This window comes from Sorex fumeus, unplaced genomic scaffold (genome assembly GCF_029834395.1).
Source record: "Sorex fumeus unplaced genomic scaffold, SorFum_2.1 ptg000029l, whole genome shotgun sequence".
In the NCBI taxonomy this organism is placed as follows: Eukaryota; Metazoa; Chordata; class Mammalia; order Eulipotyphla; family Soricidae; genus Sorex; species Sorex fumeus.
In genome coordinates this window covers 12,441,000-12,467,781 of record NW_026606086.1, presented here as the reverse complement: position 1 = coordinate 12,467,781, position 26,782 = coordinate 12,441,000, and the positions used below count along the sequence as shown (strand labels likewise).

The following is a 26,782-nucleotide window of genomic DNA, read 5'->3' as shown; positions in this document are numbered from 1 at the left end:
TCATTTGCTTTGCTTATTTTTGAGTTTCACTTAAAAGTAATTATGTAGTGTGCTTTTAATGTCTAGCTTCTTGTTTGTTTGTTTGTTTGGGGGCACAACTTGGGGTGCTCAGGTCTTACTTCTGGCTTTGTGCAGGGGACCATATGTGATGCTGGAAATCAAATTGAGATTGGTCACATGGAAGTCAAACTTCTTAACTTCTGTACCCTATGTCTGGCTTTTGTTGCTCAAGATTATATGTTTGAGATGGATTCTTATTGCTCCTTAGCTAGCCAGTTATGCGGTATTTCACAATGTAAATATTATATCCCTTTAAAATTTTATTGAGGTTTGGGTTAGATGGTTACATTAGTGCCAAAGTATATGTATTGATGTACAAAACTACTGCAACACTCCATCCCCACCCCTGCCACCACCAAAGTGCTTTACACACTCATGGTTAAACCTCAGAAGAGATCAACTACTAAAAAAATTCACAAGTGCACTGTATGGACTATACGGGTTGCAGGGATCGAATTTGGGTCAACTGTGTGCAAGGAAAGCACCCTATCTGCTGTATTATCTCCATAGTTCCTTAAAATGATTTTTAACATGTTTATTTTTCACTTCAAGGAAGCGCAATAATGTGATGGTTGTAATTTAGCCTGTTTTGGTTCACTTGTGCTCATTTCCTTCCTCACACAGAATCTTTTTCCCAGTAGGGGCCTTCTTTTGCGGGCAATGAGGATGGATTTGGGTCACACCTGGCAATGCTCTGTAATTACTCCTGGCTCTGTACTCAGGGATCACTCCTGGCAGAGTTGGGAGGGACCATACATGGTGCCTGTGATTGAACCCAAGTCAGCTACACGCAACACAAATGCCCTATCCCTTGTAGTATGGATACATCTTCACACCACACCCTATTAATTAAAAATATTCATCTATCCATTCATCTATCAATATATTTAGTTTGCTAAACTAAAACGAATACCCGTGAGGTATTCGATATGCCAAACACAGTAACAAGTCTCACAATGGAGACGTTACTGGTGCCTGCTTGAGCAAATCGATGAACAATGGGAGGACAGTGCTACAGTGCTACTGTTTTTGTAAAATGGGGCCTTTGACCCTATTAATTCTATGTATCAATGTGCATGGAGTGTCTTGTTCTATGTCTTTGTTTTTGTGTGGGGTCCAGAGCAGCAGTGCTCTGTTTTTTTGTTTCGCTTTCTGGGGGCCACACCTGGCAACATTTAGGGGTTACTCCTGGCTCTACACTCAGGAATCACTGCTGGTGGTACTCAGGGGACCATAGGGGACCTTATGTGGTGCTGGGGATTGAACCCAGGCCAGCCACATGTAAGGCAGGCACCCTATCCACTATACTCTGGCTCTGATTACTTGAATTTTTTAAAAATGATTTTTCATATACCTTAGTTTTTGTTGTTCTATTTCATAAAAAAATTATTGGAGGGGCCAGAATGATAGTACAGCGCATAGGGCATCTGCTTTCCATATGGAGTGATAGCAGGGGCTGGAGCGATAGCACAGCAGGTAGGACATTTTTCTTGCACATGGCCAACCTGAGTTCAACTCCTCCTTCCCTCTCAGAGAGCACAGCAAGCTACTGAGAGTATCCCACCTGCATGGCAGAGCCAGGCAAGCTCCCTGTGGCATATTCGATACGCTAAAAACAGTAACAACAAGTCTCACAATGGAGACGTTACTGGTGCCCGCTTGAGCAAATTGATGAACAACGGGAGGACAGTGCTACAGTGCTACATGGTCCCCTGAGCACCACCAGTCCTGAGTGCAGAGTCACAGGAGTAACCCCTTGAACATCACCAGGTGTGACCCAAAACACACACACACACAATTGGTATTGATAGATATTGCATTATATATATATATACATATATATATATATATATATATATATATTGTTTTTGTAGCACAGCAGCAGGGCGTTTGCCTTGCGCACGACTCTCCCGGCTGAGCCGTTCGATTCCTCCGCCCCTCTCAGAGAGCCCGACAAGCTACCGAGATTATCTTGCCTGCATGGCAAAGCCTGGCAAGCTACCCATATTCGATATGCCAAACACAGTAACAAGACTCACAATGGAGACGTTACTGGTGCCTGCTTGAGCAAATCGGTGACCAATGGGAGAACAGTGCTACAGTGCTACTATTTTTGTAAAATGGGCCCTTTGACCCTATTAATTCTAGGCATCAATGTGCATGGAGTGTCTTGTTCTATGTCTTTATGTGTGGGGTCCAAAGCAGCAGTGCTCTGTGACTAGTCCTGGCTCAGTGTTCAGGGTCGCTCCTGCCAGTGGTGGAGGAATATACACTGCCGGGAACTGAATCCAGCCTCCCGTATGTAAAGCGTGTACTTCAGTCCTGCTCTATCTCCCTGGCCCTACATTTATCTATATCTTTTAACAGGGTCTTGTAGATTCCCTTCTACAAGTTTTTAACCTCTTTACCAAGCTTCTGTGTATCTAATTATTTGGGATTCTATTGCCCATTGTAAATGGGATTGTTTTATTTAATATTTGGTTCTTGGGCCCCCAGTGGTTGTTAGGACTTATCCTGGCTCTGCACTCAGGGATTACTCCTGGTGATGCTCAGAGGACAAGATGGGATGCTGGGGGTCCAACATTGGGTCAGCCAAATGTAAAACAAAGAAATAAATAAAAATATTTATTTGGTGGTGCTCAGGGGGATCATATGAAATGCTGGGAATTGAACCCGGTCAGCCTTGTGCAAGACAAACATCCTACCCGCTGTGCTATCGCTCCAGCCCTCTAGATTACTTTTATTTGATATCCTTGTCTGCTTTTGGTATTAGGACACCACTGGCTTAAAAATCATTTGGGAGAATTCATTTCTCTTCAATTTTTCAGACAAGACTAAGAACTGTTTAAGTTCTCCCGTGGTAGAGTTTAGTACAAAGGGTGCTGAATTTTTTGAAAGCTTTTATAATTTACTTTTCAGTTTTCCTACTTGTGATCAGCCAATTCAGATTTTTTAATTTATTCATGTTTTAATCTTAGTAAGTTATATTTTTCTAAAATTGTATCCATTTCTTATAGATTATCAAAGTAATTGGAATATAGCTATCTATAGTAATCTCCTATAATTATTCTTTCTATTTATATGGCATCTGTTTTAATTTCTCCTTCACTTATGAGTCCATTTTTTTAGAATTTTCTCTCTTATTTTTCTTGTTCCTAGCTAAAACCTTGTGAATAACCCCCTCCCCCCAAACCCAAAACAAAAAACAAGCAAAGAAAGTCCCCCAAACAAAAATAACCCTTGGTTTCATTGGTCTTTTGTTGTTTGCTCCTGTTTTATTTATTCCCACTCTATTTTCTTTCTTTTACTAACTCTTTTTAAATTTTATTATTTTATAATTTAGTTCACAATATTTGATTATATTTATATTGAAACACCACCATTACACCTTCCCACTACCAAATTTGGGATGTTTCCATCCCAAGCCCCAATCCCTGTCCCAAAACACAACCGAAATAATATATTTTGTATTGTCTGTTATGAAGAACTGCTGAACATGCTTACAAAAAAGTGTTCATATAGGAAACAGTGTGAAGATTGTTCTATTTTGGCAGGAGCCATTAAGACATTCTATAGGATATCACTAACATGTTGTTAAAGTTTGGGTGATGTGAGCTTTGGTGTATATCTGAAAGTATGTATTTTCATTTTTTTCATTTCATCATCCTGTTATTCGTCGATTGCCTCGAGCAGGCCCCAGTAACGTCTCTTTCATCCTAGCCCTGAGATTATATTCAAGGCTATTTAGGAGAATGAGACCCATCATTGTTACTGGTATCTGGCATATTTGGTACGCCACGGGGAGTTTGCCAGACTCTGCCCTGTGGGCAGGCTACATTCGATAGCCTGCAAGTTTGTCCAAAGTATGTATATATGCATATATATATATATATATTTCCCTCTATGATTTGTTGCCTACTTTCTGAACCCCATCAAATATGGTGTGGCTATTATGGAGAAAGGGTAGGGAGTGTCATGTGATGTGCCATGGACACGTGGTCCAGGAATATGTTCATGCATATGTAAGGCTTGGCCCGAGTGGGTGGGGAGCGGCCTCGAGCATGGTGGCAGGTGGGTTGTGGAGGTCAGTTTCCAGGTCTGGGTCCCTTGGGGCGGGTGAGAGCCAAGTTTTCACTCTGGGGCGCCCTGAGTGAAAACAGCCTGGTGCGGAGTCTGGTGGCATGGCTACGGGGGCCTCATTTTATGCTCCCTTGGGGAGAAGCAGCCACGTGATCTCTTCTACTAACTCTTGGCTTTGCTCTTCTTTCCCCCAGTTACTTTTAGTTACATTTATTTAATTATGTTGACTCAATTGTTTATTTAATATTTTTTTCATTTGTCGATACGGGGGTAGGGCGTTTGCCTTGCACGCAGCCAACATGGCGGACCTGGTTTCGATTCCTCTGCCCCTCTCGGAGAGCCTGGCAAGCTACCCGTGATGTATTTGATATGCCAGACACAGCAACAACAAAGTCTCCAATGGAGATGTTACTGGGCCCGCTCGAGAAAATCGATGAATAACGGGAGGACTGTGACCGTGACAGTCGATGAAGTTCTATATTGTTATCAGCTTCACTCTTAGTATCATGTTTTCTTCATCCTGTAGGTTTTCAGGTTGAAACATGTGTATTTATATTCACTATCTCTAGGTATTTTTAAATCTCTTATTTAATTTTCTGCTAATCCAGCAGTTATTGTGAAGTACATTGTTTAGTCTCCACATGTATGAGGGTTTGTCTGGTTTTCTTTTTTTGTGGCTAGTTTCTAATTTTATATAGTTGTAATTTGGAAAAATATATGGGATGAATTAAATTTTCATAAGCTTATGGACAATTGTTTTATTTCCCAGCATTTGGTCTGTTGTGTAATTTTTCCAAGTGCATTTGGGAAAAATGCAAATTCAAAGTACTTTTTGGTAAAATGTCTTGTAAATGTCTGTTCAACCCCTCTGGTCTAGTCTGTTATTTAGGGCTATTGTTTCCTATGTTTCTACTTAATCCATATCTGATTGTGACTGAGTTATTTATCGATTTCAGTATAACTTTTGTTATATTAACAAAATTTTATGTTATATTTTGTTTTATATATTTTGACACATATATTTATTTGTAATATTTTTGTCACATTAAGCCCTTAATTTTGTATAATGTCCTTTTCCATATTTTATTTCTCTTAATCTAAAAATATGTCTGATTAATAATGATTATATCTACTTTGTTGTTGTTTGTTTGGGGCCACGCCTGGTGGTACTAACATCTTACTTCTGACTCTGTGTTCAGGGATTACTCCTAGTGTGCTCAGGAGAACATATGGGGTGGGTGGGATCAAACCCTGGTTGGCTGTGTGCAAGGCAAGGACCCTACTCACTATTCTACCACTCTGGCCCCCATATCTACCTTTTTCAGCTTATATTTGCTTATAAAGACTTCATTCATCTATACCTGGAGCCTGTATTTGTCTTGAGGGATAAGATATTTCCTGTAGGTTTTGTTCCACTCAGCTGTTCTATGCATTTTAAACTGGTGAGTTTAGATCACTAACATTTAGAGTTATTGATAACTTAGTATTTATTGTCATTTTATTATTTGGGAATTTTTGTTTTCCTTTGTTTCTTTGATATTTTCTTCTCTTGTTCTTCCACAGATGTCATACCTTTTGTATTGTGTTTAATTCCTTTCCTGATTTCTCATGTTTTAATCAATAGGTTTTTGTTTTAAGATTGTCCTGTAGTTAATACATAAAGTTTTATACTTGTGGTCTATTTGGAAAATTGATCTTGAACTTATTATTGTAAAATATATAAATATATACATATATACTCATTTTATCTCGCAGTGTTTATTTTTGGTATCTCAGTGATTCTAGTGGATTTCCTTTTATTCATTAATTTTTATTTACTTTTTGGGTCTCTCAAGCAATGCTGAGGAAATCTTGGTACCCCTCCTGGCAATTGTCAGCTAAACAGCCAGTGGTTCAATCTGAGGATCTGAGAATGTGGTGCATCTTGGACCTGTGGTGCTAGGGGTTACCTCGGAAACCCGGGCCAGTTCCTGAAGAGGCATACGGGTTGACATGGTACCAGAAACTAACCAGGGTTGGCCACATATAAGGCAGAGGCCTTAACCCTGCATTACCTCTCTCGCCCTTGATTGTTTATTTTATAGGATCCACTTAAAGTTGCTTGCAAGACTGCTCTGGTGGTGATGAATAGCATTAAATTTTGCTATTTTGTAATAAGTATATCACTCCTTCACTTATGAATGTTAATAAAAAAGTACGGAAGGATAAAATAGTCTTGGTCAAAAGTCTTTCAGAAATTGAAATACATAATATCATGCCATCCCACTGTATCTTGCCAAGTTTCTGTTGAAAAACCCACAGGTAAGGGAGGTACGTGGTTTGTTTTTACCTTGATACCTGCTGCATCTTAGCTACCTTTAGTTTGTCCACTTATGTATTTGGGTGTTCAGTTGCGTTTACTTATTTTTCTTTTTGACTTTTGGGCTACACCCAGTGGTGGTCAGGAGCTACTCCTGACTTAGTGCTTGAGGGTCACTGACGTCAAAGCAAGGAGGACCATGTGGTGCCAGGGATTGAATTTAGGGCTCATGCATGCAAAGCATGTGCTTCAACTGGTTGAACCATGCTCCGGTAATACTTGGGTTTATTTTGTTTGTAACATTTGGAACCTCTTGTATGTCATATTTAATTCCTTTTTCAAGTTAGGATGTTTCAAGCAATCATTCTTCAGATAGGGTTTCTACTCCTTTTATCTTTTCTCTTTTGGAGAAATCCACAATGTGAATAATGTTCCTCTTAATGCCTTTCCATAGGAAAGTTAAGCTGTTTTTATAGTTTTCTGTTATTTTTCTTTTGTAAATATGTCTTGATTGGCAATTACATAATTTAAAAATGCATTACGGAATAAGTTTTAACACTTCAATTGCAAATTGATGTTTTTGTTTTTGACTATAATACACCTTAGGGAAAATATTATAATCTCAACTCATAAATTTGGAACTGCCATTAAATTTCAGAACTACCATTAAATTTCAGAACTAATTAATTAATTAACAATTAATTAATCTAAATAACAATGTGATCTAAATAACAATGTAAATCACTAATAGTAATTCACCTAAATAACACTACAAATGCGTTACCTAAACAACACTGCAAATGTTCAAAATAGCTAAATCATAAGGAAAAATTTTTACAAATAGGCACAAAACATTAAAAGAAAACTGGAGGAGAGGCCAGATAAATAGTACTGAAGGTAAGGCACTTGACTTGCATGCAGTCAGTCCTGGTTTAAGTTGCTGACACACATCTGGTTCCCTTAGCACTGTCAGGAGTTGCTCCTGAGCAGTTAGGAATAGACCTTGATTCTACAGGGATCAAGATGTGGCCTTGAGGCTTTTTAGGGTCCAAGCATCAAACTGTCCCACCTGGTAATTGCCCCCCACGGCCCCCAACACACACATTCTTACACACATGCACACACACACACACACACTCACACACACAGGCATTCTGCAGTTACCTCTCCTTTTGGGATTTTCTGCTGATGCTTTATTAATCCCCTGAAATTTTTGGTTGATTTTATTACCAGTTTTAGGTTGTATGACCACTTTTGATCCACTACTTAATTTTAGTAGAATGAAAAATGTCTATACCTGTTTGTAACTAAATGGCATGAATGTCCTACTTAATTATTAAAAAAAAATGTACCAGTTAAAGTAACTGGATGAGGAAATGCAATGGTTCATAGGTTGGGGGGGGAGGGGAATGCCTAGATCATCCTTGGCCCCAGAGTATAGGAAGGAGAAGGAACGAAATAGAAGGGGAAAGGAGAAAAAGACAGATGAGAAGCAATGGGGGTAGGGGGCAGGGGTCAAAGTCCATTGGTGGTGTTAAGGAGTGATGGAAGTAAATATCCAAATCACAACACTGAAATTACAAGGCCTAAGCTTTAATAACCAAACTTAAGAGGTGGCTGTCAAGATATCTGGTAGGTTGTGGCTGGGGCAGTGGGGCAGGAGGAGACGGAACCTGGGGACATGGTGGAGGGAAGTTGACACAGATGGAGGGGTGATGGAATGCCATATATAAAATACACAAATGTGGATAACTTTGTAAATAGCAATGCTTTAATAAAATCTGAAAAAAATTAATAAAAATTATTTGGTAAATTGAAAATGTACCAGAGATTATGGGAAAGTTTTACTTCCAAAAATAATAAAAGGGTATTCTGAATATCTTCAGATTATTTTACTTCTAACTTCTAAACACATATGGATATGAGACAGTTATGTGGCTTTGAAATTTTAATTAAGTCAATAATTCCTGACCACTCTGGAATTCTTCACTCACTTTTACTTGACTGTCCCATACTGATATTAAATATTGTACTGTTATGGAATTTTCCATACATAGTATGAATGAAAAAGATCTGCTAAGCATATTTAAAGTATAACAAAACCCTACATATCAACCAAACAGAAGGGGCTACCTTGATATGTAGGATTTTGTTATACTTTAAATATGCTGAGCAGATCTTGGTGTTGCCACTTTTCAGCACTTAAGACTGCTTCTTCTGGGATCTGCAAAGAAAACTTAGTTAAATTTTGAATCTAGACTTTAGTAAATTTCTGAACCTGTAGGAAAAAGATGAATCCTACTCATCGGTGCTTACGAGCACTGAGTTTTTTTCTCTCCTATTTTCTCTTACGGAGAAATCTTTGGTGCGGTTCATGTAATTGTGGAACTGCAAAACCCATCGCTCATGACTATGAAATACCATCACGATCCCATAAATCGGAGGTCCTTGTTCATTCCCTCATCCCTTCCCTCTAACTGATGCTTTCGCGGCTGCAGTACCAGTAGTTCTGCGCGCGCCCGCTGGGTCGTGGAGCGGGTACATTGAGTGGCGGTGCTCGCTAGGCTCATACCCTCCGTGGTCCAGGGCTTGCACAATTTGGACAATTCGCTGCTGGCAATTCTGGATTTTCCTGCCGCCAAAGCTCTCCAGGAGGGTGCTGGGTGCATCCAGTAGCACGAGACCTCAAACTTCTAGTTGTGCGCTTGCAAGGCAGGTGTTTCTCGCCATCCAATCCAGGTCCAGGCTCATCGTCTAATCTTCCTGCTTCCTATTTCCAAGTGGCACCAGGGGGCGGGCCTCTGGGGTACTTGAAAGATGAACCAGGACCTGGGTAGGCTTACGATGGGCAGGGTGAGAAGTTCGGATCCTAGATGTAATGCTGCTGCCGCCGCCGCCGCAGCTGTCCCAGTTCGCTGCAACCCCCTGCTGGGCTTTCATCCAGGTCCGAAGGTCCCGGATCTCCTGGACCCAAACGCTGGCCAGTCGAAATGACTGCAAGGAGCGCTGAGACTCTGGCGGGCGGCGCGGTTCTTGTGGGCGGGAGGCACGGAGCTCGGAGGCGGCTTTCAGGGAGCACTGCAGCGCTGGAACCCTGCCGCCAGAGCCCCGCCCCGGGCTTCCCAAGTGCCAGGGCCGGCCCCGGGGTGCCCTGGTTCCGGGCGCGGGAAGGTGGGCGCGCGCCTCCGAGCCGAGCCGGCCGCGTCACGCATGCGCTCCTGCCCGGGGCCCTTGCGGCGAAGGGAGGCCCGCCGCGCGCCCCCCGTGCCGCGCGCCCCCCGTGCCGCGCGCCCTCCGTGCCGCGCGCCCCCCGTGCCGCGCGCCCCCGCCGCCGCCGGCCCTTTCCCGCGGCGGGCAGTGCGGCCCCGGGCGGGAGCGCCGCCCCCGCTTCCTCCCGCGGCCCCGCCTCCGCCCCCGCACGTCGGTTCCCAGCGCCTGGGCGGGGGCCGGCGTGTCCGGGCCGCCGCAGACCGTTCGGAGATGGCCACTGGCGCCGCGGCGGTGCTCGGGCTCCCGGAGGACGAGGTGCGCGGGGGCGCGGGGAAGGGTGGGGCGCGCGGCCCCGTGCGCGGGCGCGCTGGGGTCTGCGGGGGCGCGCGCCGCCGCCCCCTCTCGCTGAGCCGGGCTGGGCCGGGCCGGGCCGGGTCGGGCCGCCGGGGCGCCCGGCTCGTGGGGCGCCACGGTGGGCGCCCGCCGAGGGGCCTCGCCGACCCGGGCCCGGAGCGGGCGCGTGGCGCGTCTGGGCGCGTCGAGGTCGCCGACTGGCGCGGCTGAAGTTCCTTCCCTCCCCTCCGGCACCCCCCCCACCGCCGACCCCCGGGAGAAGAGCTCGGAGAGCAGCAAGTGTCAAGTGTGGGGCCACGCCTGCCGTTTCACGGCGTTTACCGGGAGGGTTTGGTGGTTTTTTGTTTGTTTGTTTTGTTTTGTTTTAAAGCGGAATACTTGGACTTCCCGGAGCTGTTCACTTTGCAGATTAAGTAACGTCCTGAGGTTTGAGAAGACACACGCGCTTTCTCGACTTCCCACGAAAGGGCCCTTGGGGAAGTGCTTCTGTTCCAAGGGAAATGTGGTTGGTCTCTCTTCTTGCTGCCGATCGGCTCAGAAGGGGAATTGGGTGCCCAGAAAGGGGGCCTAGTCCGGGACGGGACGGGGAGACAGTGCAGTGGGTGGCCGTGCACACTGCTGAGCCAGGTTCCATCCCCCAGCACCGCGTAAAGTCCCCGGGCTTCAGGAGTGATCCCTGAGCACTGTCAGATGTGTGGCCCCCAAAACGATTGCGGGTGGGGGGGACACTTGAGAGATTGTACAGGGGCTAAGGCGCCTGGCTTGCTTGCATGCAGCCACTCGTGGGGCTCAGTACTGATGATTCCACCTGGGCAGGAAGCCCTGAGCAGACCAGGATGGGACCTCCCCCCAAAAAATTGAGAGGGAGAGGAGAAAGAGAGGAGAGAGACAGAAGAAACCAGTAGGTGGCTGTTTTGTTGAGGGGAATTATATAAAAGCATTCTTGTCTGATTCTGCTGTCTTAGGTGCCTGTCAGCAAATTGAATCTGACTGGACACCCAGCAACCATCTTTAGGCTGCTGGTATTTTCTGAGTCTTGCAAGGGTGCATCCTCTCGGTAACTTGGTGTCTGCAAGCTTCTCCCCTTCTCTTTTCCCTCCCTCTGGCCCTCTCTCTCTCCCTCCCTTCTTTCCTTCATTCTTTTTTGGCCCATACCCCAGCAGTGCTCACCTGGCTCTATACTCAGGGATCATTCCTGCCAGTGTGTGGGGGACTATGTGTGGTGTCAGGGATGCCACCCTGGCAGGCAGCATGGAAGGCAAGTGCCTTACCCCACCTTACTCTCTCTCTCTCTGGCACATTTCTTTTGACAGTCGCTTGTTTTTAAGCGGTGGGCAGTTCTTGATGCAGGCCCATTGGCGGGGTGTCGTTGAGAGTGGTGATGTAATACAGGGGGAATTTAAATGCTTCTTGCAATCAGAAGGGAAGCAGAGTGGTGGGGACAAATGATGGCAGTTTGATGGTTCAGTTTACAGTTTAGCACCGTTCCACATCTCTGCTGTATCCAGAGAAATCAAACCACTGGTGGTGACAGTTAGTGGGTCCTCAGTGAGCATCTGCGGCAGAGGCCTGAAACTCCACTTTTTAATTTTATCTTGGGGACACGCCTGGTGCGCCACCCTGGCTCTAAGGTGAGTTGGGGGAGAAATTGGATCTGGCCCCCTCTCCCCCTTCCCTCACCCCCTCCATGAACTTGATGGAGGATCCTTATGTAATTCAGTTTCCTGGCTTCCCAGTTTCTGTCTTCAAGATGGGGCTGGGGGTGGGGTGGGGGTGGATCTCTGCTTTTTGGGTTCATGTTTCAAGCCTCTTCATGCTTCTCGTGTTTATTTCATCCACACTGAGGAAGAGGAGTAAGGTAGCGAGACAGGAGACCTGGTATGAAGTGTGGGCTTCCCCTTGTTCCTTTGTCTCCAGGGTGATCCACTCAGTGTGCAGTCATTGGCTGCCCTGCCCTGCGCTTGCTAACACTCCAGATATAGGGAAGGAGAAGCGCTTGCTTGTTTTTGAGAGGTCTGCTAAAAAGCTTCCTGGTACAGTTGCAATCCCTAGAATCCCCCCCTTTTTTTTTTGGTCTGTAATACACATGTATGTACTGCTGTATAAGGACCATGTGCTGGGACTGGAGCGATAGCACAGCAGGTAGGGCGTTTGCCTTGCACGTGGTGGACCCGGGTTCGATTCTTCCATCCCTCTCAGAGAGCCCAGTAAGCTACCAAGATTATCCTGCCCGCATGGCAGAGCCTGACAAGCTCCCCGTGGCACATTCGATATGTCAAAAACAGTAACAAGTCTCACAATGGAGACATTACTGGTGCCCGCTCGAGCAAATCGATAAACAACGGGGAGGACAGTGCAACAGTGCTTAATACACATGAAAGGGACTTACAGCCTCACTCTCTGTCCTTGTTTTTTTTTTTTTTTTTAAACACACAGACTCGTTTGGGAATAGGCAGCCCTCTGCTGTTGATTAAGAGTAAGGCCATTTTTCTCCATTCCAGGAAAACAAAACAAAACAAAAAAAAAAACCAGAATCAGAGATGATTCTGGTTTTACATTTGCAGCAGAACAAGGAGAAAATTGAAGAAACTGATGGTTGGATAGAAAATCATGAGAAAACTTTCGTTTTCATATTATGAAAAGCCACACACTCATACTGTAGGCTCTGCATGTTCCAAGTTTGGATCACGGAACTGGGAGATGTGCTTTGTATGTGGGACTAGAACATGTGTTTTGTATGCAGGAGCTCTGGATCCCAACCTCTGGTACCACATGGTACCCTGAGCACCACTGCATCTCTCAAAAAACTTGAAACCTGGGGACTGAAGCGATAGTCCAGCGGTAGGGCATTTGCCTTGTACACAGCCAACCTAAGTTCGATTCCCAGCATTCCATATAGTCCCCTGAGCACCACCAGGAGTAATTCCTGAGTGCAGAGCCAGGAGTAACCCCTGAGCATCGCCGGGTGTGACCCAAAAAGAAAAAAAGAACTTGCAGCCTCATTGTTGATTGAATTTTCCTCTTCTTTTACATTTCCGTTTAGTAGGAGAAGGTCTTGGGTTGGAGCGATAGCACGATAGCACAGCGGGTAGGGCGTTTGCCTTGCATATAGCCAGCCTGGCTGAGCTGGGTTCAATTCCTCCACCTCTCTTGGAGAGCCTGGCAAGCTATGGAGAGTATCTTGCCCGCACGGCAAAGCCTGGCAAGCTCCTGGTGACGTATTCGATATGCCAAACACGTAACAACAAAGTCTCACGATGGAGACGTTACTGGGCCCGCTCGAGCAAATCCATGAACAACGGGAGGATAGTGACAGTGACAGGAGACGGTCTTGGCTTCATGTGCAGAAGTTTTCTGTTAAAAGTCTAATGAAAAGAGGAGTTCATGTCATATAATTTGTACCCAAAGTGTTCTGACAGTCCCTTAAGATTGAGAGTGGGGGATAAGTCTCACTCATCTTTGGTGAGCCTGGGGTTGATGTGGTGACTTGGTGTCAGCATCCTTCCTAACCCTGAGTCCCCAGCTTCCTGGGCCACAGAGGCTGGGAAGCAGAACATGTTTCTGAAACCCCTGTGCGGAGCATGTGGGTGTAAATAGGTTGTAAAATAGGTTGTGCCCATATTAGCACCGTAATACTGTCTTCCCGTTGTTCATTGATTTGTTCGAGTGGGCACCAGTAACATCTCCATTGTGAGACTTGTTATTGTTTTTGGCATATTGAATACGCCACGGGGAGTTTGCCAGGCTCTGCCGTGTGGGTGGATACTCTTGGGAGCTTGCCGGGCTCTCCGAGAGGGATGGAGGAATCAAACCCGGGTTGGCTATGTGCAAGGCAAACGCCCTACCCGCTGTGCTATCGCTCCAGCCCCAGTATCCTCTGGTTTCTTTTCAGCTTGTATAAATCTTTCTCTTCAGATCATGCCCATTTTAGTGGCACTGACTTGAGATGTGGGAAGGAGATGAAATGGAGCCTCACTGTGCATTCCTTGGTTCTTTTGGAGTAATAGAGACAGTGACTTACCTGCAGAAAGTCTGGCTTATTTTGTGGGTGTTGATAGGAAGTTGCAGAAGTGGTTGCCAAGGCTTTCTGGAATGCAGTTTCTTGTATTCTTAAAACGGACAGACTTGGTAGATTCCTGATTCTTTGGTTCTCTGATGAAAGTGACAGCTTATCAAGTTGTTGGGTGGACTAGTGTTGGGTTTGGTGTGCTACCTTTGGCCCCATTGACTTTTCTTACAGTTCTGTAAGCACTTAATTCCATGAATTTAGTCTTCTTAAAAGCGATTTCTCCTCAAGCGATTTCTGTTTCTGACAAGTGAAACTTGACGTAAACAAGGAAAAAGAGTTCACCCTGGAACCACCAAACCTTTGTCTTGGTACATTAGTGGTGTAGAGTATGAGATATTGCAAGGCCGCAAATGTGGGTGTGTGCCCCAGGAATTCTAAAATTTTAAATACAGTGATACAGCTGAGGTTAATTTATTTTATTTTTTAGCCAGATGGTGGGGCTGGAGCACTATCACAGCAGATTGGGCATTTGCCTTGCATACAGTCGACCCGGGTTTGATTCCTGCATCCCTCTCGGAGAGCCTGGCAAGCTACCGAGAGTATCCTACCTGCGTGGCAGAGCCTGGCAAGCTCCCTGTTGCATATTCGATATGCCAAAAACAGTAACAGCAAATCTCACAATGGAGACATTACTGGTGCCCGCTCAAGCAAATGGATGAACAACGGGAGGACGGTGCTAGAATGCTACTAACTGGATGGTGACTTTGGGGTCTGGAGTCATCTCTCTGGCATTTGTCCTCCTGTTGCTCACTTCTGAGAGATTAATTTGTGAATCTCTGGATCATGGCCATTAATGAGCTTAGATGAGCTAGAGGCAGTTTGTGGGCGTGACTGCCAGGCTACCGGAAGCAGAGGAAACGGGGGGGGGGAGGCCCCCCATTCCTGACTCCATGTGAGCCTGGAGATTTCAGTCACGAGTCCCACATACTTGGGTTTTTCAGCAGATTCACCCATGAATGAGACTCATCCGATCCTGTGGAAATCTGCTGTGAGCATGGTAGTGATTGAGTTCTGTAGGTTTTCGGACTTTGTTGGGGGCAAATGGGGGTACTCATCCGTTCCCCTCTGGGTTGACCGGATGAGACAGCCTGGCGCGAGTTCTGGAGGCATCTCTGCAGTGTATTGCTCTCTTCTGAGAGCTTTACTTGTGAATCTACTAAGGAATTTTTAAATGAGTTATTTTAAACAAACAGAAAGGTTGAAAGTATAGTACAGAGAACCCCAAACTCTCCTTATGCAGATTCTCCAACTGCTGACCAATGTTGATATTTTACGACAATTACCCCATAATTCTTGGTTTCTTCCTACTGCTGTTAGCCCTTTCCTGAGCCATCCGAGGGCAAGCTGCAATTTTCCATTGCCTCTAAGTATTGCACATTTTTCTACAACAAGAATACTGCACAATAGCAGGAAATCAACACTGATGCAGCACTACCATCCAATCCACACGCTGAGCACATTAAAAAAAAAAATCTATAACATATCCCTGCAGTTTGATTTACTACCTCGGGATCTTTTGTAGCCATACAGATCATCTGTAGCAGTTAAACGTCTGACTTTCATTAGCCCTGTTGTATTTATTTATTGACTCATCCGTTTGTTTATGTTTTGGAAACACATTTCCCAATCATGCAGTCATCTGGGCCTGCAACCCTGCATCCCACTTCCAGCTCCCTGCACCCTTAGGTGCCTGTGGGAGTGCTCCTGATGGGTCTCTTGGCGACACTCCACTTTCCTCCGTGACCCCATGCCAGCGTCATGCTTTGGACATGTCTCTCTCTGCACATTCCCTACCACCAGTGCCTGGTGCTGCTGTGGCTGTTTGCCAGGCCCCTTTATAATGTTTCCAAATCTTCCCCAAATAATGCCCATGGGCCTGCCGAACTCCTGTGTATGAGGATGTGAAGAGGAGACAAGAGACAAGAAGTTGTCAGACTGGAGATAAAGTACTGCAGGGCACATGTCTAGGATGCAGTGACACAGGTCGGATCCCCAGCATCCTCTGTTGTCCTCTGAGCAGAGCCAGGAGTGATTCCTGGCAGGAACACTGTTTGGTGTGACCAGGTGTCCTCCTGTTCCCCTCCCTGCAAAAGCAGACTTTAAGTTGCTTTTACAGTTCACTATTCATACATGACATGGAAGTAGAATCTTGGAGCTGAAAGGCATATTGTAAATTACTGACGCAGAGCAGGGGAACCAACCTCTCCCTCTTCTCGTTTCTGTGGCGGCTGATCCTGGCTGATCCTGTCAGGCTTTACATGAATGGAGAGAGCAGTCGAGATAGACATTTGGAGAAACACAGCACAAACAGGTGAACAGAGGGGCCAGAGCAATATCACAGCAGGTAGGGTGTTTGCCTTGCACGCGGCCGACCTGGGTTCGATTCCCAGCATCCCGTATGGTCCCCCGAGCATTGCCAGGAGTGATTCCTGAGTGCGGAGCCAGGAATAACCCCTGAACATTGCTGGGTGTGACCCAAAAAGAAAAAAATTAAAAACAGGTGAACAGAGGGCTGTGTGCGTTCCTGAGGTTCTGGAGGAGCTGATCTGATTGTTGCCGAACATAACCACAGCCTGAACCAAATGTCTGACTTCTCTGTCCGTAGGAGACATGTTAGGGCAATGGAGAGAAGAATGGGAACAACGCCATTAGGGCCTAGAGGTGCTTTAAGAAGAACGTGTTCCTTCAGAGAAAAAGAACCCACCTAAATATTACCCTGGCTGCCACTGATTGACACCTGCTGTCCACCAGGCTCTAGGTTATACTTCAGCCATATTATCACAGTGTTTGCCATTGAACACTTGTGATGTGTCAGGCATTTGAACTATGTCAGGAGGCTAAAGTGATGCAGGATGCACGGTAGCACTGTCCTCCCATTGTTCATTGATTTTCTCTAGTGGGCTCCAGTAGCGTCTCCATTGTGAGACTTGTTGTTGGCATATCGAATACACCATGGGGAGCTTGCCAGGCTCTGCTGTGCGGGTGGGATACTCTCGGTAGCTTGCTGGGCTCTCCGAGAGGGGCAAAGGAATTGAACCCGGGTCAGCCGCGTGCAAGTCAAACGTCCTATTCACTGTGCTATCACTCCAGCCCAGTCTTCTTGGGTCACACCCGGCGATGCTCAGGGGTTACTCCTGGCTCATGCACTCAGGAATTACTCCTGGTGGTGCTCGGGGGACCATATGGGATGCTTTGAATTGAACCTGGGTTGGCTGTGTGCAAGGCAAACGGCCTCCCCACTGTGCTATTGCTCCAGTCCCAGGATAGACTCACTGAATTTATATCCCAGAGAGAGAGGGAGGGAGGGTAGTAACAACAGAATGTATCAGTGTTTTATAAATGCAATGAAGGAAAGGGAATATAAAAAAGTCCTGTCACTGTCCTGTCTTCCCATTGTTCATCGATTTGCTTGAGCAGGCCCAGTAATGTCTCCATTGTGAGACTTGTTACTGTGTTTGGCATATCGAATACGTCACGGGTAGCTTACCAGGCTTTGCTGTACGGGCGAGATACTCTCGGTAGCTTGCCGGGCTCTCTGAGAGGGGTGGTGGAATAGAACCCAGCTCGGCTGGGCTGGCCACATGCAAGGCAAATGTTTTATGCTGTGCTATCGCTCCAGCGATTAGAAAGTATGTGATAGAAAAAATACAAAACAAAACTGGAGTCATCTCGTATGGTAAGGGAGAGAGGATAGAGAGTCACCTTTAGCTGGAATTAAGGGCAGTCGGAGTTAGGTGGAGGGTGGGGCCAGCAGCCTTCCAGGTCAGGAGAACTGCAGGTACAGAACCCCCCCCCCCCCAAATCCCAACACACATTTTCCATTTCTTTTTATACATTAGAAAATAGTGTGAACAACTATCAGCTTACAGAGGTAAAACTGCCTAGAATTGTGGGGGCACTTAAATATGAACCAGGCCATTTTTTAAACTTTATTGTTAACAACTACCTGGATACAAGCACCTTCACACTTGTATCCAAGCAGTGAAGAATTTCAATAAAATATTTTTTTAATTAATTTATTTTTTTATTAGTGAGACACCATGAGGTACAGTTGCAGACTTACAAATTTTGTGCTTGGGTTTCAGTTATACAATGATCAAATACCCATCCCTCCACCAGTGCCCATTTCCCACCACCACGGATCCCAGTATCCCTCCCACCCCCCATCTCCCCCATCCCACCTGCCTCTGTGGCGGGGCATTCCCCTCTGTTCTCGCTCTCCATTTGGGTGTTGTGGTTTCCAAAAGAGGCATTGAGTGGCAATCATGTTTGGTCTATAGTCTACTTTCAGCGTGCTTCTCCCATCCTGGGAGGATCCTCCCAACACCCTTTATTTGGTGCTCCCTTCTCCATCTGAGCTCCCTTTTCCCCTAGCATGTGTGGCTGGCCTCCAAGCCATGGAGTAAAATTCCTGGTACTAATCTCAGCCATTCTTGGGTGTTAGTCTCCTATTTTGTTACTTTATGTTTCCCAGATGAATGCAATCTTTCTATGTCTATCCCTTTCTTTCTGAGTCATTTTGCTTAACATGATACTCAATTGGCACTATGTAGTACCAGTTGTATGTAAATTTCATGACTTCCTCTTTTCTAACAGCTACATAGTACTCCATTGTGTAAATGTACCAAAGTTTCTTTAACCAGTCATCTGTTCTGGGCACTCAGGTTTCATTGCAGCGCTCTTTACAATAGCCAGAATCTCAATAAAATATTTTAAGCCTAGAAAATTCGAAATATGTATCCCTCCTACTCTAATAGTTTTTTCCTCTTAAATACTTAGTGTTTTTATCTTTATACCAAGGAAATACAGCATTACTCATAGCTGCACCGCTGTACCAGCTTTATAAAATACTTCATTTTTTTTTTTTTGGTTTGCACTAGTCTTCTGTACAGCTGCCACAAACTACATTGCAAACTGACAGAATTTTGAGCTGACTCAGCATCATCAGACTATATTAATATACGTCTTAGTCTATGTCAGTGTAGTTATGTCATCTTTAGTGTGTGGGGGAGAGATGCGCCATAAATTCTGTTTTGTAGTAGGATACTTTTTGCTATTGTTTCGAGAATGCACTTGATTGTTTGACTGTGTTGGACCTTCTTGTTCCCTTGATCCTTTGTCCTCTTTTTTGTAATTTTTTTCCGTTACCCCCTGTATGAGTGTCCAGGAATGGCTCACCAGAATGTTTCTCAAACGGTTGTTGGAACCCAACCATTTTTTTTCCTTTTTGGGTCACACCCGGAGATGCTCAGGGGTTATTCCTGGGTCATGCACTCAGGAATTGCTCCTGGCGGTGCTTGGGGGACCATATGGGATGCTGGGAATCGAACCTGTGTCGGCTATGTTGGCTGTGTGCAAGGCAAATGCCCTACCCGCTGTGCTATCACTCCAGCCCGGGAACCCAACCATTTTTTGGAGGGATTCTCACGTGGAAACATTGGTGGCGTGTTGTTCCTTCTACTCCAGTCTTCATACTGCCTCCCTCACCCCCCAGATTCTCCAAGGAGAATTCTTCTGCCTTCTGCACAGTGGGTACAGGTCTGGCAACCAGTGAACCTGGCCCTGAGGAGAGGGAGTAGGGGACTCGTTACTGAGGCAAATCTTTCCTTGCTTTCATGAGGGGACTTTTTCTTCCTTTCTGCTACTTCAGAAAAGTGTATTTTATCAATCAAGAATTTACCAGCCTTGGGGCTGGAGTGATAGCACAGCGGGTAGGGAGTTTGCCTTGCACGTGCCCAACTTGGGTTCGATTCCCAGCATCCCATCTGGTCCCCCGAGCACCGCCAGGAGTAATTCCTGAGTGCATGAGCTAGGAGGAACCCCTCTGCATCGCCGGGGGTGACCCAAAAAGCAAAAAAAGAATTTACCAGCCTCCCAGCCCAAGTGATAGTCCAGTGGGTAGGATCCTTGCCTTGTACATGGTCACTCATGTTTGATCCCCAGCACCCCATATGGTCCTCCGAGCCCACCAGGAGTGCTCCCTGAGTGCAGAGACAGGAGTGAGCCCTGAGCACAGCTGGGTATGCTCCAAAGCAAACAAAGTTAAAAAGAATGAACCAGCCTCCTACTAAGGGTCAGCTATCCTGCTGGGATAGACAGAGAGCACGAAAGTCACAGTGGATCATGCTTCTTGAGCTTCAAAACCTGGCACTTTCTGTGGAGTCATAGTTTAATGTCCCAGATACATTTGACAAATGAGCACCTGAGGAGACTAGAGTCTTTAAATACAAATACTTTTAGAGAAGATGGTATTTGGAGTTTGAAGAAAGGATTGAATGGTTTTTGGCTTTGGTGCTCAAGGGCAACTCTGGTACTGAAGGCGTCACCCCTAGCGGTGCTTGGAGGACCAGGTAGTACAGGGCAGTGGGCCCACTGGAATTATCCCTGGCTGGTGTGGCCCCGATTTTAAAATAATTTTTGTACCCCATTGTCTGAGTCATTTTGTAGTGTTTCTTTAGAAAACTTAAAGGTGTTCTGTTCCACTCTTGGAAATACATATGGGGTTTGTTTTTATCAAACATATTTTACTTTGTAAAAATGTATTAGTTTGATTATAATTGAGGTTAAATTTATTTTCGTGCCTGGAGTGTACAAGATTACTGCCCCTTGACCACCACCAACTCCCTCCTCACTGACTTGGTGTCTCTGGAAATGAGTCATGGAGTTGTGAAGCTGGGTGCTTTGTATGCGGTAGGATGTCAGGGGTGGCGGGGCACTGGGCAGACTCTGCCTGGCCCCATCCCAAGGAGACTCCAAAGATTTCAGCCCGGAGACTGGGCTGCCGGGGGGGGGGGGGGGGGGGGACAGTTCAGCAGTATGTCTCTTCGAGACTGGTAACCTTAATCTGTACCCAAGTCCAAGGGGTTGTTGTCACTAGATATTGCCCATTCCTTTGCTTTTATTCTCTTTTTCTACCACACACCTGGGATTTGCCACACCATTATTCTAATTTTACTGAATATGACCCACCTTTAGTTCATTCAAGTTGTAGTGGGAAATAAGATCGCCTCTTTTCTTGTTGCAGATTAGGATTCCATTGTGTATGTGAGTCACACACTTTTTTCCCCGCATCCTGACTATTCAGAGTGCTGAAGTAAACATTGGTGTGCATGTGTCTTTTTGAATTAATAGCTTTTGTGTTCTTGGAGTAGATGGCAGTGATTGGAATCACTGAGTCAACTGAAAGTGATATTTTTAATTTGGGGGGAAAGTCTTCAGACTGTTTTCCAGAGAGTAGATACTCCCACCAGCCATGACTGCATCCCGCCTACTATTCCCATTCTTTATGACATATATCATTGCCTCTTATTTTTGGTTTTGATTTTTCTGCTTCGTTGGAGGAGGGTACTCACAAGCAGTGCTAAGGAGGTCGGGGCGGGGGGTGGGCGATGGGTGGCGTGGTGGGATCCCAGTGATTCTCTACTGGTTCAATGCCCCAGCCAGGTATCGAACCAGGGTCTGAATCAGGTTGGCTTCATAACTACTGAACTATCTTTCTAGCCCCTTTCATTTTCATAATAAGTGATAATCTGCATTTTCATACACTTTTAATGACCATGTGGCTGAGCACAGTGGGTGGGTAGTGCCTTACACGTAGCTAACCTGGGTTCGATTCCTCCATCCCTCTCCGAGAACCTGGCAAGCTACCGAGAGTATCCCACCTGCATGGCAGAGCCTGGCAAGCTCCCCGTGGCGTATTCGATATGCCAAAAACAGTAACAACAAGTCTCACAATGGCTTTTGGTATTTTTGCCAGTAGATTTGAAATATGGGAGTCAGTCCTCTCAGGCTATGATATCTTGGAGAATTTTGCCTATGTGTTCATCTATTTTTTTTTAAAAAGTATTTTTAATGGAAATCTTCTGTTTTTAGTTTTGGATAGCTTTTGGACCACACTTGGCAGTGCTAAGGTGCTGCTACTGAATCTGTGCAGAGGGACACTCTAGTGGTTTTTGGAAGATGCGTTACTGAGGATCTGTGTAAGGGCTAGTGCACTCACCTAGGTACCCTCTCCAGCCCTCTGTATATTTTATAGATTCTGGTCAGTTACCATGATCTTTCATCCATTTTGTTTTGTTTTGTTTGTTGCTCCCAAGTAGTGCTAAGGGGCTCTGGGCGCTGTTTCTGGTTATACTTCATGAATGTCACTTGTGACTCAGTAGTTAACCTGGGGATGTGATGCTATTCAAACACTGTGGTGCTCAGGGACATGCAGCACTGTACCCTGTGATGCTCAGGAGGCCGTGTGCCAGGGGTCAAAACACAGGTCAGGTGCATGCAAGACATTTTACTTAATCCCTTCCTAATCCCAAGTCTCATTGAATTAACTTTTGTGTCTAGGGTGAGATAGGCACCTTGCTAGTTTTCTTTCTTTATTTTTTTTCAAGTATCTAGTTTTCTTAAAACCATTGGTTGAAAAGGCATTTCTTCCTTCATTTTATGAATCTAGCACCTTGGTCATAAATTACCTATTTTTTTTTAATAATGTAGGAGTACTGTTATTTGTTCATCCATTGATTAAGCTGATTGAATTGGGCAATGAACTCCACATTAATTTTTTAAAAAAAATCTTTATTGTATCACCGTGAGGTAGAGTTACAAAGCTTTCATGTTGAGATTCAGTGCACATTTTCCATCACCAATGTCTCCAGTATCCGCTGCCCCTCCCCCCCCACATCCTCGTCCTCATCCTGCCTATATGGCAGACAATTTCCCCAATACTCTCTCTAATTTGGGGTATTATGTTTTGCTTGAATTTTCCCACCACCATCCAAGCCTATCAGCCAGGGGCAGATGCTAGATAATTTATTTTCCATTCCTCATTTTGAATATTATGAGAGCTCACGTGGCCGTGATTGTATGTGTACATTCCTAGATAGTAAGTGGTTGGGTTCTGAAGACATCTCTGTATGGCATAATCCATTTTGGGATTCAATTGGGAGTCTTTGGGCAGGGCTGATGGTATGCCAAAATGGCACCCAGAGGCAAATTGTAAGCTTGACAGCTAGTCTGCTGGGTGGGTGGAGAGCCAGGGACGGAGAGCCTGGGTCCTCTGCCACCTTGTGGCCTGGAGATTTAGTCTTGGAACCCGTATACCTGGGGGTGGGTGTCAGGGGGCTTGCTTGTGGGAGCTCTTGGTCACTGGCTCAGTATGGGTTCCAGAGAGATCTCCGGTGCTGTGGTGTCTTCAGGGACCTGCTGCTGTGTCTCTGGGCCAGGGCTGTTGGCGCACTAAGATGGTACCCAGAGGCAAATTGTGGGTGTGACAGCCACTCTGCTGGGCAGGTGGGGACCTGAGGAGGGACAGCCTGGTTCCTCTGATGCCATGCGGCCTGGAGATTTAGTCCTGGAACCCGCATAGTTCTTGGTCACCGGGATTCCATCTGGAGTAGGCGGGGAGACTGCACCTGCTCCATCTGGGATGCCCTGGTGAAATTGGCCCAGTATGGGGCCTGGGGAGATCTCTGGCACTGCGGTGTCTTCCGGGACTTGCTGCTGTGTCTCTGGGCAAGGACTGTTGGTGTGCTGAGATCCACATTACAAGGTTTTCAGCAGGTTATATCTTGGTCAGGACCATCCTGAGACTGGAGCCAGGCTGGGGGGATGGCAGCGATTTTGGATTGTGGAAGCAAGTGGTTGCCAGGAGCTCTGCTTGTGCAGGCACAGGCCAACCCGCCCCCCTCCAATTTGACCCAGGCTGTTCGACCATGCACGGGTTTGAGCTTAACAGTGGCTTTTGACCTCTTTCGAGATTTATTTAGGGGTCTCTGAAGCAAGGCCAATAATAGAGTTTACAGGGTGGCGCTGGAGTTGGTTCGTGGGGGTACATATGGAAGCACTGACAATCAGTACTGGGAAGTGGGGGGAGGTAGCCCATCCAACTCCATGAAGGCCTGGAGATTTCAGTCACAAAACCCACATACCAGAATTTTCAGCAGATTATATATTGGTGAGGTCTGTGCTGAGACAGCGGAGTCAGGCCAGGGTTATGGTGGCAATTTTGTATTGTGGAAGCAAGTGGCCGCTGGGGGCCAATCTGCCCCCCTCTGATTTACTCCAGTCTGTTCAACCGTGAATGAGTCCAAGCTTATTTGCGGTTTGTGATCTTTTTCAAGATGTATCTATGGGTCTCTGAAAGAAGGCCAATAAATAAGCTTGTATAGCTGAGCCAGAGGTGGTTTGTGGGTGTGGCTCCCACATCCAACTTTTGGCTGTTTAAGGGCTGGAGTGATAGCACAGCGGTAGGGCATTTGCCTTACAAGCAGCCAAAATGACCGACCAAGTTCAATTACTCTGCCCCTCTCGGAGAGCCCAGCAAGCTACCGAGAGTATCTCACCCGCACGGCAGAGCCTGGCAAGCTCCCCGTAATGTATTCGATATGCCAAACACAGTAACAACAAGTCTCATGATGGAGACGTTACTGGGCCCACTCGAGCAAATCGATGAACAGCGGGAGGACTGTGAGACCATGAGAACTTCTTGGTAAACTTTGTCCCAAGTTGTTGGGGTCTTGCCAAAGCAATTTTGCTTGCAGTAGCAATTTTGGGGGTATCAGGAAGCCTGAAGGCACCATCAGGATACTGATGCACTCGCCCGCAGGTACAGGTTAGCCTGTTGACGGCACCATACCCCCCCATAAATTAACTGTTAACATATCTTGATGATTTACTTCTATAGTCTCTCAATTATACTTCAGTGGTCTGCAAGGTTGCATTTATTCCAATCACCATACCGTTTTGATTATTGTAGCCTTATATGTAGTTTGAAATTAGGTAATACATTGCCTCTCATCTTTCTTCTCAGAATTTCTTTGGCTATTTGGGAAGCTTTGTGGTTGCGTAAAAATTTTGGCTGTGTTCTGTGTCCTTGTATGCCAGAGAAATTTTGATAGTGATTTTATTGACTCTATATATAGCACTTTGTATAATAATAGTTTTGATAACGTTAATACCTCATGATAAGGGATTTTTTTCCACTTCAGGGGTCCATTTCAATTTCTTTCAATATTCACGATGAGCTTTTGATGTCTTTCATATCCTTTGTTAATTCATTACTAATTGAGGTTTTGGATAGTATTCTATTTTTATTATTTCCCTTTTACATTTAATTTGGGCTGGAGCGATAACACAGTGGGTAGGGTGTTTGCCTTGCACACGGTTGACCCGGATTCGATTCCTCTGTCCCTCTCAGAGAGCATGGCAAGTCACCTAGAGTAACCCAACCCCACAAGAGAGCCTTGCAAGCTCCCCATGGTGTATTTGATATGCCAAAAACAGTAACAAGAAGTCTCACAATGGAGATGTTACTGGTGCCCACTCGAGCAAATGGATGAACAATGGGAGGACAGTGCTACAGTGCTACATTTAATTTTGTTTTAGGTTTACAATACTGTTAATGGTAGAATTTCATGTATGGCACATTTCAGAATAACATTTGGAAACTACTTCAAATGTAACTGTTTCCTTGATTTTTTAAAAAAAAATTTATTAATGAAACACCATGAGGTACAATTGTAGACTTACAAATTTTTGTGCTTGGGTTTCAGTTACACAATGATCGAGTACCCAATCCCTCCAACAGTGCCCATTCTCCACTACCAATGATCCCAGTATCCCTCTGACCCCCCCCCCCCCCAATCCCCCCATCCCATTCCTGTCTCTGTAGCAGGGCATTCCTTTTGTTCTCTCTCTCCTTTTGGATGCTGTGGTTTGCAAAAGAGGAATTGAGTGGCAATCATGTTCAGCCTATAGTCTGCATAGTACTCCATTGTGTAGATGTACCAAAGTTTCTTTAACCAGTTATCTGTTCTCGGGCACTCGGGCATTTTTCCAGATTTTGGCTATTGTGAACAGTATCTGTCACTATCTGTCACTATCCTCCCGTTGTTCATCAATTTGTTCGAGCGGCCCAGTAACGTCTCCATTGGAGACTTTGTTGTTACTGTGTTTGGCATATCGAATACATCACGGGTAGCTTGCCAGGCTCTGCCGTGTGGGCAAGATACTCTCAGTAGCTTGCCGGGCTCTCTGAGAGGGGCGGAGGAATCGAACTTGGGTCGGGCATGTTGACTGCATGCAAGGTAAACGCCCTACCACTGTGCTATTGCTTCAGCCCTCACTTCGGCAGCACATATACTAAAATTGGAACAATACAGTGAACAATATAGTGCAGCAATAAACATACAAGTGCAGATGTCATTTTGACTATACATTTTTGCCTCTCCAGGATATGTTCCTGGAAGTGGTATTTCTGGGTCAAATGGGAACTCAATTTTTAATTTTTTGAGAACGGCCCATACTGATTTCCAAAAGGGGTGAACCAGTCAGCATTCCCACCAGCAGTGAAGGAGGGTCCCTTTCTCGTCACATCTTTGCCAACACCAGTTGCTTTTGTTGTTTTGGATGTGGGCCAGTCTTTGTAGTGTGAGATGACATCTCGTTGTTGTTTTGATCTGCATCTCCCTGATGATTAGTGATGTAGAGCATTTTCTCATGTGCCTTTTAGCCATTCGGATTTCTTTGAGAAAGTTTCTGTTCATTTCATCACCAAATTTTTTGATGGGTTGGGATGTTTTCTTCTTGTGGAGTTCAACCAGTGCTTTGTATATCCTTGATATCAGCCCCTTATCAGATGGGTATTGGGTGAATATCCTTTCCCATTCTGTAGATTGTTTTGTATCTGGTCACTGTATCTTTTGAGGTACAGAAGC

At 45.5% G+C, this 26,782-nt stretch overlaps 1 protein-coding gene across 2 annotated transcripts in view; it reads left to right on the top strand.

The window, feature by feature from the left end:
• Positions 1 to 26,782, top strand: part of NEDD4 (NEDD4 E3 ubiquitin protein ligase) — a 242,778-nt gene that overhangs the window by 29,995 nt on the left and 186,001 nt on the right. Inside the window, exon 1 of one of the 2 annotated variants that reach the window (XM_056115487.1) lies at positions 9,901 to 9,964. The exons of the other annotated variant lie outside the window; for it this stretch is intronic. Within the exon in view, the coding sequence (XP_055971462.1) occupies positions 9,920 to 9,964 (45 nt within the window). The 5' untranslated portion in view covers positions 9,901 to 9,919. Of the gene's footprint in view, positions 1 to 9,900; positions 9,965 to 26,782 lie in introns of those variants that run through there. 2 annotated transcript variants of the gene reach the window in all.